We start from the raw sequence: 14,169 nt of genomic DNA, 5'->3' as shown, positions 1-14,169 counted from the left end.
ATCTGGGACAAAAGGTGAATACCAATACAGAAACCATCCAGAAATTGATTCAGGAATCTACTTTGATACGGCAGATTGCGGAGGAACTCGAGAGAGAGAGAGTCCCAGCCCTACAGAGGCAACTTAATGAACGTAAGTTGACGCTTGCTATGATTGAACTTAAAGAAAAACAGACGAATTTGAGGATCAGAGCCCTACATGAATTGGAGAAGGAAAGCTTGACAGATTTTCTCACACAGGAATTTGCTGACTTTTGGGACTTGGACTTGGGCCAAGAAGAGTTTAGAATTGTGAGGGCCCCTCAGGTTTGGAAGAGGAGGGGAAAAAGAGAAGAATAGAATAAGAGACTGCTTGATCACTCTTCGAACTAAAGAAGGGCCTAACTATGGAGATATTGTTGCCCTGCTGAGAAGGAATAAAATCATCTTTAGGTGGGAGTTTCCCCAAGGTCTATCTTTCAGTTTCAAAGGAAGGAAAATAAAAATAAGATCAGTAGAAGATAAAGTAAAGTTTTTGTGTAAATGCGAAGAAGATCTGCGGAGGGGACTTGGAAAAGAGCCAAGAGCATCGAATAGAAGATCACCAGGATGAAGTTGATGGACTATATGGAACTGGCGGAAATGACTGGCAGAATCCGAGACCAGGGAGAAGAGTCGGTGGAAGAAGACTGGAAAAGTTTTAAAGATTATTTATGGAAATACTGTAAAATTAATGAATGTTAGAAAAATGTTGGAATGAAGTTATATGGCTTTAGTAGAAATGTTATAAGGAATTAAGTATAAATAGATTAACAGAGTACTAAAGGAAAAAATAAGGTTAGAATGTGTTAAGATAATTATAGGATAGAAAACAGAGGAAGATGGAAAGGAATTGCTGAAACAATTAACAGAAGTGGAATACAAAAAGGGAGGTGTGAGGAGGTCGCTGAAATAAGTGAATGAAAGATAAGATACTGAAATTGTTTGATGTGTTTTAAATTGTTTTTGTTTTGTTTTGTTAGTTTAATGTGTTAGTGTTATGTAGTGTTTTTGTATTGTATTGTATTGTATTGTTCTTTTTTGTAGTGTTTAAATTGTTAGAAAAGTAATAAATATTATTTTCAAAAAAAAAAAAAAAAAGGTCAGCAACAACACTTTGAATTGTGCTCAGAAAACGTACTGGGAGTCAATGCAGATGTCTCAGGACCAGTGTTATGTGGTCCTGGCGGCCGCTCCCAGTCACCAGTCTAGCTGCTGCATTCTGAATTAATTGCCGTTTCCGGGTCACCTTCAAAGGTAGCCCCACATAGAGTGCATTGCAGTAGTCCAAGCAAGAGATAACCAGAGCATGCACCACTCTGGCGAGACAGTCCGCAGGCAGGGAGGGTCTCATCCTGCGTACCAGATGGAGCTGGTAGACAGCTGCCCTGGACACAGAATTGACCTGTGCCTCCATGGACAGCTGTGAGTCCAAAATGACTCCCAGGCTGCGCACCTGGTCCTTCGGGGGCACAGTTGCCCCATTCAGGACCAGGGAATCCTCCACACCCGCCCACACCCTGTTCCCCAAAAACAGTACTTCTGTCTTGTCAGGATTCAACTTCAATCCATTAGCCGCCATCCATCCTCCAACTGCCTCCAGACACTCACACAGGACCTTCACCGCCTTCACTGGTTCTGATTTAAAGGAGAGGTAGAGCCTCTCTAATATACATTATTTACACAATGAGTCCCGTCTGACTGGCTGATTCTGCTTTCCTCCTAAAGCCTGATTGGTCTTTTCCTGCAGGCCAATCAGTTGTTGCATTCTAGGATCCTGCTTGCCTATTGTTCTAGGATCCAAGTAAAAGGTAAAGGTACCCCTGCCCGTACGAGCCAGTCTTGACAGACTCTGGGGTTGTGCGCCCATCTCACTTAAGAGGCCAGGGGCCAGCGCTGTCCGGAGACACTTCCGGGTCACGTGGCCAGCGTGACATCGCTGCTCTGGCGAGCCAGAGCCGCACACGGAAACGCCGTTTACCTTCCCGCTGGTAAGCGGTCCCTATTTATCTACTTGCACCCGGAGGTGCTTTCGAACTGCTAGGTTGGCAGGCGCTGGGACCGAGCAGCGGGAGCGCACCCCGCCGCAGGGATTCGAACCGCCGACCTTTCGATCGGCAAGTCCTAGGCGCTGAGGCTTTAACCCACAGCGCCACCTGCGTCCCGTTCTAGGATCCAAGCTTAGTACATAACACACACACACACTCTCTCAGCTTTCATGACACAATGGGACTCTTTTGTCTTATTTTGAGCTTTAGCAAGCAACAAATGTCACTTTGACCACATCAGTACCCACAAGACACTCAGCATGAGTCACCCCAGGCAGGAAACTGGAGTCATGTGGCTGTGTGGTGTAATGATTAGAGAGTGCTGGACCAGGACTTGGGAGAGACCAGGGGGAGGGGAATTCTGTTCGGTCACAGAGATGCTATATAAAAATCATCTTTTCGAGTGTCCCAGGCCCCTAGCACTGGAAGCTTGCCCTGAGGGCTGAGTCCTGTGGTGCCCAGAAGCAAAGGAGCTTCTGGATCTTGCGAAATACTCGGAATCATAGAATTGTAGAGTTGGAAGGGAGCACCAAGGGTCATCTAGTCCAGCCCCCTGGAATGCAGGGATCACAGCTAAGCAATCCCTGACTTATGGCCACCCAACCTCAGTTTCCAAATGAAGGAGAGACCATTACTTTCCGAGGGAGTTCATTCATGTCAAACAAGCCCCCCGCCCCCTAATGTTCAGACAGAATCTCTTTTCTTGTCATTTGAATCAATAATAATAATAATAATAATAATAATTTATTTATACCCTGCCCATCTGGCTGAGTTTCCCCAGCCACTCTGGGCAGCTCCCAATCGAATGTTAAAAACAATACAGCATTAAATATTAAAAACTTCCCTAAACAGGGCTGCCTTCAGATGTCTTTTAAAAATAAGATAGCTGCTTATTTCCTTAACATCTGATGGGAGGGCATTCCACAGGGTGGGCACCACCACCAAGAAGGCCCTCTGTCTGGTTCCCTGTAACCTCACTTCTCGCAATGAGGGAACTGCCAGAAGGCCCTCGGAGCTGGACCCATAGCTGTCAACTTTCAGATTTGAAAATAAGGGATCAGTAGCCTCAGCTGTCCCAGAGACAGTCTACGGGATATCTAACAATCCGGGATAGCACCGGGAAGCAGTGGGAAACGGCGTTGGAATAAGGGAATTTCCCGCAAAAAAAGGGAAGCTATGGCTGGACCTCAGTATCCAGGCTGAACGATGCGGGTGGAGATGCTCCTTCAGGTATACAGGACCGAGGCTGTTTAGGACTTTAAAGGTCAGCACCAACACTTTGAATTGTGCTCAGAAACGTATCCATTGGTTCAGGTCGTCGCCTTGGGAGCAGCAGAAAACAAGCTTGCTCCATTTCCCGTGTGGGAGCCCTTGAGATATTTGAAGGTGGTTCTCATCACCCCAGTCTTCTCTTCCCCCAGGCTAAACATCCAGGCTTGCTCTCCATCCCCTTTATCACTTTGAGGAAGAAGCAAAAGGCCCCATCTCACTGTGGCACCAAACACATTTGCAAGATGTTTTGCTGTCTGAGGACAGTAGAACACTTAGAGCATGGCTAGGCAACCTAAGGCCTGGGGGGCGGATGTGGCCCCATCGCCTTCTCAATCCGGCCCGCGGACAGTCCGGGAATCAGCATGTTTTTATATGAGTAGAATGTGTGCTTTTATTTAAAATGCACCTCTGGGTTATTTGTGGGGCATAGGAATTCGCTCATCCCCCCCCAAAAAAAATATAGTCTGGCCCACTGCATGGTCTGAGGGATAGACTGGCCCCAGTGGCGTAGCGTGGGTTGTCAGCACCCGGGGCAAGGCAAGTAATTTGCGCCCCCTAACCCGTGGATTTGCGCCCCCTAACCCTAACCCCCAGATGTTGCGCCCGGTGCGGCCGGCCCCCCCTGCACCCCCCACACTACGCCACTGACTGGCCCACAGCTGAAAAAGTTTGCTGACTTAGAGCCACCCATTCTACATAGCATAGTGAATCCTACCTTACTTCAGTACAAGCAATGGGGCACTGGGCTGCACCCTAGGGAGACCAGCAGGGTAGAGGACAAGGTACAGCTACCTTCTCCAACAAAAGGGTCTGGTGAGAGAGCTCAGGAGGAAGAGCCACCCAGCCTATGGTGCCTGAGGCAGTTGGGTCACACTGCCTAATGGTAGGAACTGCCCTCTGCATTTTTGCATGTAGTAAGGCCTCAGCTGCATCCCTGGGATTTATTTTTGTTGATTGCTTATTCACATGCCAGTTTTTCCTCCAAGGAGCTCAAGGTGGCACACATGGTTCTTCCCCCCCCCCCCAGTATGTTTCCACCCCCATTGTTCAGCCCGGACACTGAGGTCCAGCTCTGAGGGCCTTCTGGCGGTTCTCTCGCTACGAGAAGCCAAGCTACAGGGAACCAGGCAGAGGGCCTTCTTTGTGGTGGCACTCGCCCTGTGGAATGCCCTCCCACCAGATGTCAAAGAGAATAACAACTACCAGACTTTTAGAAGACATCTGAAGGGAAGTTTTTAATGTATGACATTTTAATGTATTTTTAATCTTTGTTGGAAGCCGCCCAGAGTGGCTGGGGAAACCCAGCCAGATGGGCGGGGTACAAATAAATTATTATTATTATTATTATTATTATTATTATTATTATTATTTATTATTATTATTATTATTATTATTATTATTATTATTATTATTATCCCTCCTTATTTAACCCCCACAACAACCCTGCCAGGTAGGTTAGGCTGAGAGGTGTGACAGGCCAAAGGTCACCCTGTGAGCTTCGTAGCCAAGAGGAGATTCGAACTCTGGTCTCCCAGGTGCTAGTCCGTAACTCTAACCACTATACCATGCTGACTCTTCAAAGGATGATGAAGGAGGTGGCCCTGGAGAGATGTTTCCAGGCAGGATATGACTCTAGCCGGCTGAGCAGCCCCAAGCTGGCAGAAGTCACGTTCTAATGATGTCGGAGCAGCTTATTTTATTTATAGCTGCACAACGAATACTGCTCTGTTAAAAATTAATCGCAATAATAGCAATTAACAATTCATTACCATGAGCAACAGAGATGATGGAACGACACTTCGCATCTTTCACACACCCTGTGGCTTCCTACATGGCAAAACTCCCGCAATGTGGAAAGGGCTTTCATGCAGGAATTGCTCTGAAATCTGCACTCAGACCGTCGCCCTGAACAAGCACGAACTTTGCTGCTTCGTCGTGTGTGGAAAACGTGCAGCTTCTTAAAGCATCTTTATGTACAGATCTACTTGCAGATTTCATGTGACTCGATGGGTGTCTGCATAGGAACGTATGGCAGATCATAAGAATATAAGCCAAGCCTTGTTGGAACATGGGATAAGAACGGCTTATGGGCCGGTATCTGGCTGAGGATCAGGAGGAAGAAAATTTGGGCATCTCCAGATTGCAGGACCTTGCTCCCCCCCCCCCTTTTTTTTTTTTTTTTTTTTTTGCAGCGGGAGTGGGGGAATATATTCTGCAATATGTCATGGATGCAATAATAAAAATGCAGTAGTGGTGGATTAATACTGACTCATCCACACTTCATTCCACTTTATTAGTTGCTTTGTGATGCTCCCCCAAGATTATTGCACTATTGCCTCCTGGAAGGGGCTCTTTTGCACTGTAGCGCAACAAAAAAAGCTAGAACATTTGTGGTGGTAGAAAAGGTTATGGGTTTTCAGCAGCAAGTTAAGAGAAATGCGCTGATTGGAAACAAAGCAGTACGACGACCACTCTGAAATGTTTGCAGTCACAAACGGTATTGAAAATGATGTTGCGTATAACCACCCTTGGGTTACAGGACCTCCAGGTTTGACTCTCTGGGTGGGTGAGAATGTATTTAATTGAAGAGGAGGAGCTGGCTGCAAATTATAGGATAGGCATTCTGGGGTCTGCCCTCCTTTGCTTCCCTCTCCCAATTAACCTCCATCTCCAGAGGTCTCCTCCCATAACATCGCCAGGCTTCAGGTTAGGGCCCTGAAATCTCAGGGTCTGGGCTGCTCCAGACCTGGCAAGCCTAAACCACCCTGATATCATCATGAGCACAAATAATCATGAATGCATGATAAATGGGCACCCAGAGGGACCGTAGGAATAAATGGACAGTACTCACAGCTCTGCTGGATCAGGCTAAAGGCCCACACAGTCCAGCATCCTGGACCAGGCCAGATTCCTATGGGAAGCCCACAAGGAGCACCTGAGTGCAACCGTGGTGTAAGAAGTGGGGTCCCTCAAGGGGCCTGAACTGGAACTGGTAGTTGTTAACTTGCTCATGGATGACCCTGGAGTCAGGGGTTAGCTGTGAGGTGGCCAGGCTTGCTGATGACCCCCAAATTGTTCAAGGTGGTAAGAAGGCAGAAGGGACTGCAAGGGGCTCTGAAAGGATCTCTCCCAAATGCGTAAAAGGGCATTAAAAGGGCAAATGTGGTTCAATTGGGAAGAAAGTTCCCATCAGGACAAACACCCATAACATCTCAAATAGACACTGATCGGGTCTGAGCTGGCAGTGACTGACCAGGAAAGGAACCTTGGGGTCTGGGTGGACAGCTCAGTGAAAACGGCGACCCAGTGCATTGCAGCTGTGGAAAAGGTGAATTCCAAAATAGTGGAGCATTAGAAAAAGTTCAGAAAAGGACAAGCGAGGTTGTTGTTGTGATGGTGGCACTACGGGCCCGACGGACCGAGAGGAAGACTGACAGGCCGGCTCCTCCCTTCCCTTTCTGGTTCCATCTGACATAACTGTGGCTCAGTTTATGTGGATCATCCGGAAGAGGATTCAGCTGCCATCTGAGAAGGCAATATTCCTTTTTGTAGACAGGACTGTCCCACAATCCAGCCTGACAACGGGGCAGCTAGACAAGAAGGAGAAGGATGAGGATGGCTTCCTGTATGTGGCCTATAGTGGAGAAAACACCTTTGGCATCTGATTGCATCTCCCTCCCACTTGTGTCTTGTAAATAGCCTCTTGTTTGTGATCATGACCCCGGGGCCCATCCTGCATCTGTCACTGGGTTGATTTAATATTTGGATAGATTTTTGTTAGCCTGGTAATTTATGAAAGTTTTATTTCCCCATTGCACATTGTACTCATAGCTGTAAATTCCATAGTCTCTCTCCTCTGGGACAAATATACAGTGGTACCTCGGGTTAAGTACTTAATTCGTTCCAGAGGTCCGTTCTTAACCTGAAACTATTCATAACCTGAAGCACCACTTTAGCTAATGGGGCTTCCTGCTGCCGCTGCGCCACCTCTGAGTGATTTCAGTTCTCATCCTGAAGCAAAGTTCTTAACCCGAGGTATATATCTGGGTTAGCGGAGTCTGTAACCTGAAACATATATAACCCGAGGTACCACTGTACAGAAATAGTGCTTCAGGTTAAGAACAGTTTCAGGTTAAGTACAGAGCTCCGGAACGAATTAAGTACTTAACCCGAGGTACCACTGTACTGACATTATTTAAATACTGAAGCAAGGTAGCTGAGGGATTAAAGTGAGCGGGGGATTTTGAAATGAAGGTTTGACTAATTATTAATTATTACAGTTTCATAGTAAGGGCGCTTCTAGATTGTTCCAAACAGTCTCAAGATGCTAATATGTTGATTTTGGCTAGTGTCTTCCTCTTGATGAATTTTGTTAGAGGAAACTGATTAAAATTCCTCTCACAAAAGAAAAAGAAAAGGACAAGCGAAATGACCAAGCAGCGACTCTCCTATGGACAGATAAGCCTACCCCAACCTTTGACCTGGAAGCCCAGTTTCCCAGAACCTGCCTCTGTCTGTCTGTATCTCTGTGGTGGGGAATTGCGGAGCGGGCTAGCTGTCCTTGAACTCAGATCCCAGCCCAAGGTGCAACGCCTGCGCCCCCTCCCCACCGGATCCAGGGCTTGAGCAAACACTTCCTTTGAACGCCTCTGCTCACACAAACCGGCCTTTTCACATGCCGATCAAAGCAGGCTTGGGAGTCTTGCAATTACGGCTGACTCTGTTTGGGGTTGCAGTTCCAGCTTTTGTTTCTCCTGCAGCCAGGAGAAAATGCACTAGGGCTGCCTCTCCCTCTGTCTCTCTGTGTGTGTGTATTATTTGTGCGATGGGGGTCATTTCAGAGCACCCCCAGCTCAATCTCCTCCCCCCTCCCATGATGGCTGATGTGGTTTTATTCCTCCACCCAGGCCCAGTTAATTGAGGGGATGAGGAAAGTAGGGTGAAAAGGGGGAGATTCAGAGCTTGGCTGCTGATGGAAATAATGATACGCCCAGCCTTTGTCTCCAGTTCCCCCCGGATGCCTAATTAAGTCTTCTCACTCTGACAAGACCCTTTCTAAAAAATAAAATAAATGTCTCTGGATCCTGCTTTTGTCATTGCGACGACAACAAAAAAGGAGAAACATCAGGCTGGAGCTGACAGCCTCTGCCTTGGTCTGCCTTAAGACAATGAGCTGCAGGTGGCTTTCCCTCTCCCCCAGGTGATGCCCAGAACGCCAAATGTGTTTTCCTTTCTTCCAGCGAGAGGGGATGGGCGGCGTGAGACCACCATATGTGTTGAGAGAGAGCCAAGGAGGCAGTGTAGAAGCCAAACCGCCCAACTCATGCTGGGAAGAACAGAAGAGGAGAGCCCGCTGGATCGGGCCATTGGGGGCGCATCAAGCCCACCATCCTGTTCTCACAGTGGCCCACCACCAGACGCCTGTGGGGAACCCGCCAGAGCGCTCTCTCTCCTCCTGTGGTCTCCCGCAACTGCCAAGGGCAGGCAAGAATGTTTGAATTCCCAGGCTTGATTCTCAAGAGGGAGTCGCCAGGTTGGCGGCCCGGAGTCAGAAATAAAGGCCTGCGGATTAGCTGCCAGGTGAAATGGTGTGATTCCTTGCCTGTGACGTCTACTCAAGGGGGAAGAGGTTCTCCATAGATGGGTCAGATGCCCTTTAATCCAGGAAATTAAGTTTGAAAGTTGCTGTTGAGTTCAGGTCACGTTTGCAGGCTTCCAGTAGGGATCTGATTGGCCGCTGTGAGAATAATAATAATAATAATAATAATAATAATAATAATAATAATTTATTATTTATTATTTATACACCACCCATCTGGCTGGGTTTCCCCAGCCACTCTAGGCAGCTTCCAACAAAACACTAAAATACAATAACCTATTAAACATTAAAAGCTTCCCCAAACAGGGCTGCCTTTAGATGGCTTCTAAAAGTTTGGTAGTTATTTTTCTCTTTGACATCTGGTGGGAGGGCTTTCCACAGGGCAGGCGCCACTACCGAGAAGGCCCTCTGCCTAGTTCCCTGTAACTTGGCTTCTCGCAGGGAAGGAACTGCCAGAAGGCCCTTGGCGCTGGACCTCAGTGTCCGGGCAGAACGATGGAGGTGGAGACGCTCCTTCAGGTATACTGGACCGAGGCCGTTTAAGGCGTTAAAGGTCAGCACCAACACTTTGAATTGTGCTCAGAAACGTACTGGGAGCCAGTGTAGGTCTTTCAAGACCGGTGTTATATGGTCTTGACGGCCGCTCCCAGAGAACAGGATGTTGGACCAGATGGGCAATTGGCCTGATCCAGCAGGCCTCTTCATATGGGCTTCGGTTCATCCTGACTGCACCACTCACCAGCCTCCCCACCATTCCTCTCTCCCATGTATGTAACCCCCTAGCCAGCGGTTCTCAACCTGTGGGTCTCCAGATGTTGTTGGACTACAACTCCCATCATCCCTGAGCTCTGGCCTTGCTCACTAGGGATGATGGGAGTTGTAGTCCAACAACATCTGGGGACCCACAGGTTGAGAACCGCTGCAAGCTCCCCCTTCTCACCCCACACAACTGCTAAGCTGACTTTTCCTCTTCCCAATCCCCTTTCTACATGCAAATCTGGGATTGTGATGTGGCGTTACAAACCCACCAATAGGGGCTGCGCTCTCACTTCATGCAAATCTAGGATTGCGGCGCAGCACTGCAAATCCTCCCATGGGGACTGCATGATGACCGCCTTACTTTTTTATGTATATAGGAAGAAACGTACCGGTCTCATCAAGGAAACTCATTGGGGAAGGACCATAATTCAGTGTGAAATTCAGAAAGTCCTGGGTTCAATCATGGGAATTGAAAAAGCTGTCTTGTACTCATTCAGACCATTGGTCCATCAGGATCGTCCACAGTGACTGGCAGAAGCTCTTCAGATTTTCTCCTAGCCCTGCCTGGGTTTGAACCCAGGAGATCCTTCCTTCAAGGCAGAGGCTCTGATACTGAGCGGTGGCTCTTCCCATCTTCAGTTGGGGCTGGGAATGTCCCCTGCCTGAAACCCTAGAAGGCATATGCATAGGGGAAAGTGTTTTCTCCCTCTTTAATAACATCTGAACCACAGACATCCCACAAAGCTGAATGTTGGAAGAGCAGGACTGATGAAAGAAAGTCTGTTTGTTGTTCAACATCATGCCCTGATTTCCTCCTGCTCTCTCAGGCCGGTTGGCACTTGACAGGAATCTCTACTTAGCCACTCTTGTGCTGTCCAAGTGGTGGGCTTCCCCTCTTCCCCTCAGGGTGTGTTTGTGTGGCCCAGTCCATTTGAAACACAAGTTGTGTCTTTAGAGCATCTTCCTTGGCTCCTGCCTCTCTCCTCTTCCGCCATCACTCACCCTTTCTGGAGTCTCTTACAATCCTCTTCAGACCTCGTTGACTCACTCAGATTAGTGTCGCCCAAGCCCTATTTATAGCATCGCAAATCCCACAAGCAACGGTGATTTTGCCACCGACTCTTGCTCTGTATCCATAAGGCCTGGTACATGGAATGCAAACCCCCAGTCTCATGGAGATTTACTTAATCGTTGAACTTTTTTCTTTTCTTTTCTTTTCTTTCATTATTTATAAATTTTATTGGTAATTTTATTTACAACATAACATAAACCCCGAAATATAGAAATCCACCCTCAATAAAGTGAACATAACATACAATGAGCATAACATACAACAATATAAACAACCAAATAAAAGACTTCCTATATCCTGTATCTGGCCTCTTTATTTACTTCTTATAAGCTGTTTCCTTTATGAGTAATTATTAATTTTTTTCTAATTATAACTTAAATATCCACCAAGTCTCCTGCAGACAGGAGCGGCAAGGATCCTAATTGCTAAAAACTGGGAAAAAGAAACTGTGCCAACAAAAACGGAATGGCAAGACTGTTAGAGTATATTAAATGGGCTAGATTAACAGACTAACAGAGGCAATTAGAGATCACACTAGACAAGAGTTTCAAAAAGCATAGGGAAAATGCAGAGAATACTTCACAAAAAGTGCCCTAAAATACATACCTGGACTAATTTTGATTAATCATTGAATTTTATACGCTGCTTGATTGGAAAAACAACCTCCGCCACCACTTCAAAGAGGTTCACAAAAAGGATAAAACGATAAAATTATAAATAGGCAAAAGTGGAATCAATAATTTAAGACATCTGAAAAGTTAAAATAACAATAGACTAAGGCAGCCATCGGGTTGCAGGTGGCGCTGTGGGTTAAGGCCTCAGCGCCTAGGGCTTGCCGATCGAAAGGTCGGCGGTTCGAATCCCTGCGGCGGGGTGCGCTCCCGCTGCTCGGTCCCAGCGCCTGCCAACCTAGCAGTTCGAAAGCACCTCCAGGTGCAAGTAGATAAATAGGGACCGCTTACCAGCGGGAAGGTAAACGACGTTTCCGTGTGCGGCTCTGGCTCGCCAGAGCAGCGATGTCACGCTGGCCACGTGACCCGGAAGTGTCTCCGGACAGCGCTGGCCCCTGGCCTCTTAAGTGAGATGGGCGCACAACCCCAGAGTCTGTCAAGACTGGCCCGTACGGGCAGGGGTACCTTTACCTTTACCTAAGGCAGCCATGGAGGTGGTGCACGGCAGTGGCAAGGAGTGGAAGCCAGGTATCCATGGGCACCCGCAGCAAACATTATGGGGGGGCCTGGGTCCCCAGGGCCCCCTGGAGATGGCACCAGTGGCTCCATCTTCCCTAACAGACCTCCCCCACCTAGCGTAAAGGTAAAGGGACCCCTGACCATTAGGTCCAGTCGTGGCCGACTCTGGGGTTGCAGTGCTCATCTCGCTTTATTGGCCGAGGGAGCTGGCGTACAGCTTCCGGGTCATGTGGCCAGCAGGACTAAGCCGCTTCTGGCGAACCAGAGCAGCGCACGGAAACGCCGTTTACCTTCCCACCAGAAGGTACTTGCACTTTGACGTGCTTTTGAACTGCTAGGTTGGCAGGAGCAGGGACCAAGCAACGGGAGCTCATCCTGGCCTTCTGGCGGTTCCCTCGATGCGAGAAGCCAAGTTACAGGGAACCAGGCAGAGGGCCTGCTCGGTAGTGGCACCCGCCCTGTGGAACGCCCTCCCACCAGATGTCAAAGAGAAAAATAACTACCAAACTTTTAGAAGACATCTAAAGGCATCCCTGTTCAGGGAAGCTTTTAATGTTTTATAGGTTATTGTATTTTAGTATTTTGTTGGAGGGACGCAGGTGGCGCTGTGGGTTAAAGCCTCAGCGCCTAGGACTTGCTGATCGAAAGGTCGGCGGTTCGAATCCCTGCGGCGGGGTGCGCTCCCGCTGCTCGGTCCCAGCGCCTGCCAACCTAGCAGTTCGAAAGCACCTCCGGGTGCAAGTAGATAAATAGGGACCGCTTACCAGCGGGAAGGTAAACGACGTTTCCGTGTGCGGCTCTGGCTCGCCAGAGCAGCGATGTCACGCTGGCCACGTGACCCGGAAGTGTCTCCGGACAGCGCTGGCCCCTGGCCTCTTAAGTGAGATGGGCGCACAACCCCAGAGTTTGGCAAGACTGGCCCGTACGGGCAGGGGTACCTTTACCTTTACCTTTATTTTGTTGGAAGCCGCCCAGAGGGGCTGGGGAAACCCAGCCAGATGGGCGGGGTATAAATAATATATTATTATTATTATTATTATTATTATTATTATTATTATTAAACGGAATATCCCAACAATGTGTTGTGTCCTGACTGAAAACTGCCCATGGCCTCTATCTCTCCTGCCAGCTGACTAGTGTTGACCGGATTCAACATGGGTGCTGCCTCCTCTCACCTCTCTCTCTCTCCCCCCCTTCCCAGGTCAAGGTCTGGTTCCAGAACCGCCGCACAAAGCAGAAGAAGGACCAGAGCAGAGACTCAGAGAAGCATGCCACTTCCACCTCAGAGTCGTTTGCCACCTGTAACATCCTGAGACTCTTGGAGCAGGGGAGGCTCCTGTCGGTTCCTGGGGGGGCCCCCAGCCTGCTCTCCCCTGCCCCCAACCCCATCGGCAACCCCTCCGGAAACGGGTCCTCGATGGGCGCGTCAGGGAACACTTCGCCAGGCCTGGGTGGCGGGGGCAGCCCTCCGGGGACAGGGGCCTTCAGCTTGCAGGTCCCCTCGCTGGCCGCCCCCTCGACGTCCCCTCGGCTGCCGGCGGCCCCTCTTTGCTTTGGCGGCCCTTTGCTGGGGACCCTCCACGAGCTCCCCAGTGGATACGCACTGGGCACCTCCGCCTTTGAGCCTTACACGCGGCTGGAGAGGAAAGACAGTGGTGCGCTAGCCAGCAAGAAGCCCAGCCCTTAAAGAAGAGAGATGATTAACGATAATTCATTCATTAATTAATAATAACGACGACGAAGAGAAGTGTCAAAAGGACACCCCCACGCCGCCGTCCCCCTGACCGCCCGTCCTCCCACCCCACCTCACACTGAGTCCCACACACCCAACCCCACCAGGGGCTTCTCTTTCGCAAGGGTGTGTGTGTGTGTTCGAAGACTCTTTACCAAATGTCAACCATGTGATGTGTGCCTCTGCGTGCGTGCCTGGGTGTGTGTGTGTGTGTGCGTGTGTGTGCTCCTTTCACGGAAATTAAACGACATCGACAGACAAAGCTGACTTGGTATGGTGACTCCTTCGGCAGGGGCGACTGGACGTACATGGGGTTCGTAGGGTCATAGAGCTGGGTGGCGGCGGCGGGGTGAGGGGTGAGGGGTACCCAAGGGTCATCGAGTCCAACCCCCTTCAAAATGGGGGGGGAGGAGGGAAGAGGCAACTTTACCCCAAATGAGGAAGTTGGTAAAAAAGAAGTTGAGAGGCAAAGCCATTGGG

General features: G+C 49.0%; 1 protein-coding gene across 1 annotated transcript in view; it reads left to right on the top strand.

Moving 5' to 3' along the window:
* The window catches only part of VAX2 (ventral anterior homeobox 2), a 55,079-nt gene extending 41,128 nt beyond the window's left edge, over nucleotides 1-13,951 (top strand). Inside the window, exon 3 of the mRNA XM_079991127.1 lies at nucleotides 13,159-13,951. Coding sequence (XP_079847253.1) covers nucleotides 13,159-13,644 — 486 coding nt within the window. The 3' untranslated portion in view covers nucleotides 13,645-13,951. The remainder of the gene's footprint in view (nucleotides 1-13,158) is intronic.
* Nucleotides 13,952-14,169: the final 218 nt, after the last annotated feature.

The sequence above is a fragment of the Podarcis cretensis genome (genome assembly GCF_951804945.1).
Source record: "Podarcis cretensis genome assembly, chromosome: 9".
Classification (NCBI taxonomy): domain Eukaryota; kingdom Metazoa; phylum Chordata; class Lepidosauria; order Squamata; family Lacertidae; genus Podarcis; species Podarcis cretensis.
The sequence above is the reverse complement of the archived record's forward strand: the minus strand, read 5'-3'. Positions and strand labels throughout refer to the sequence as shown.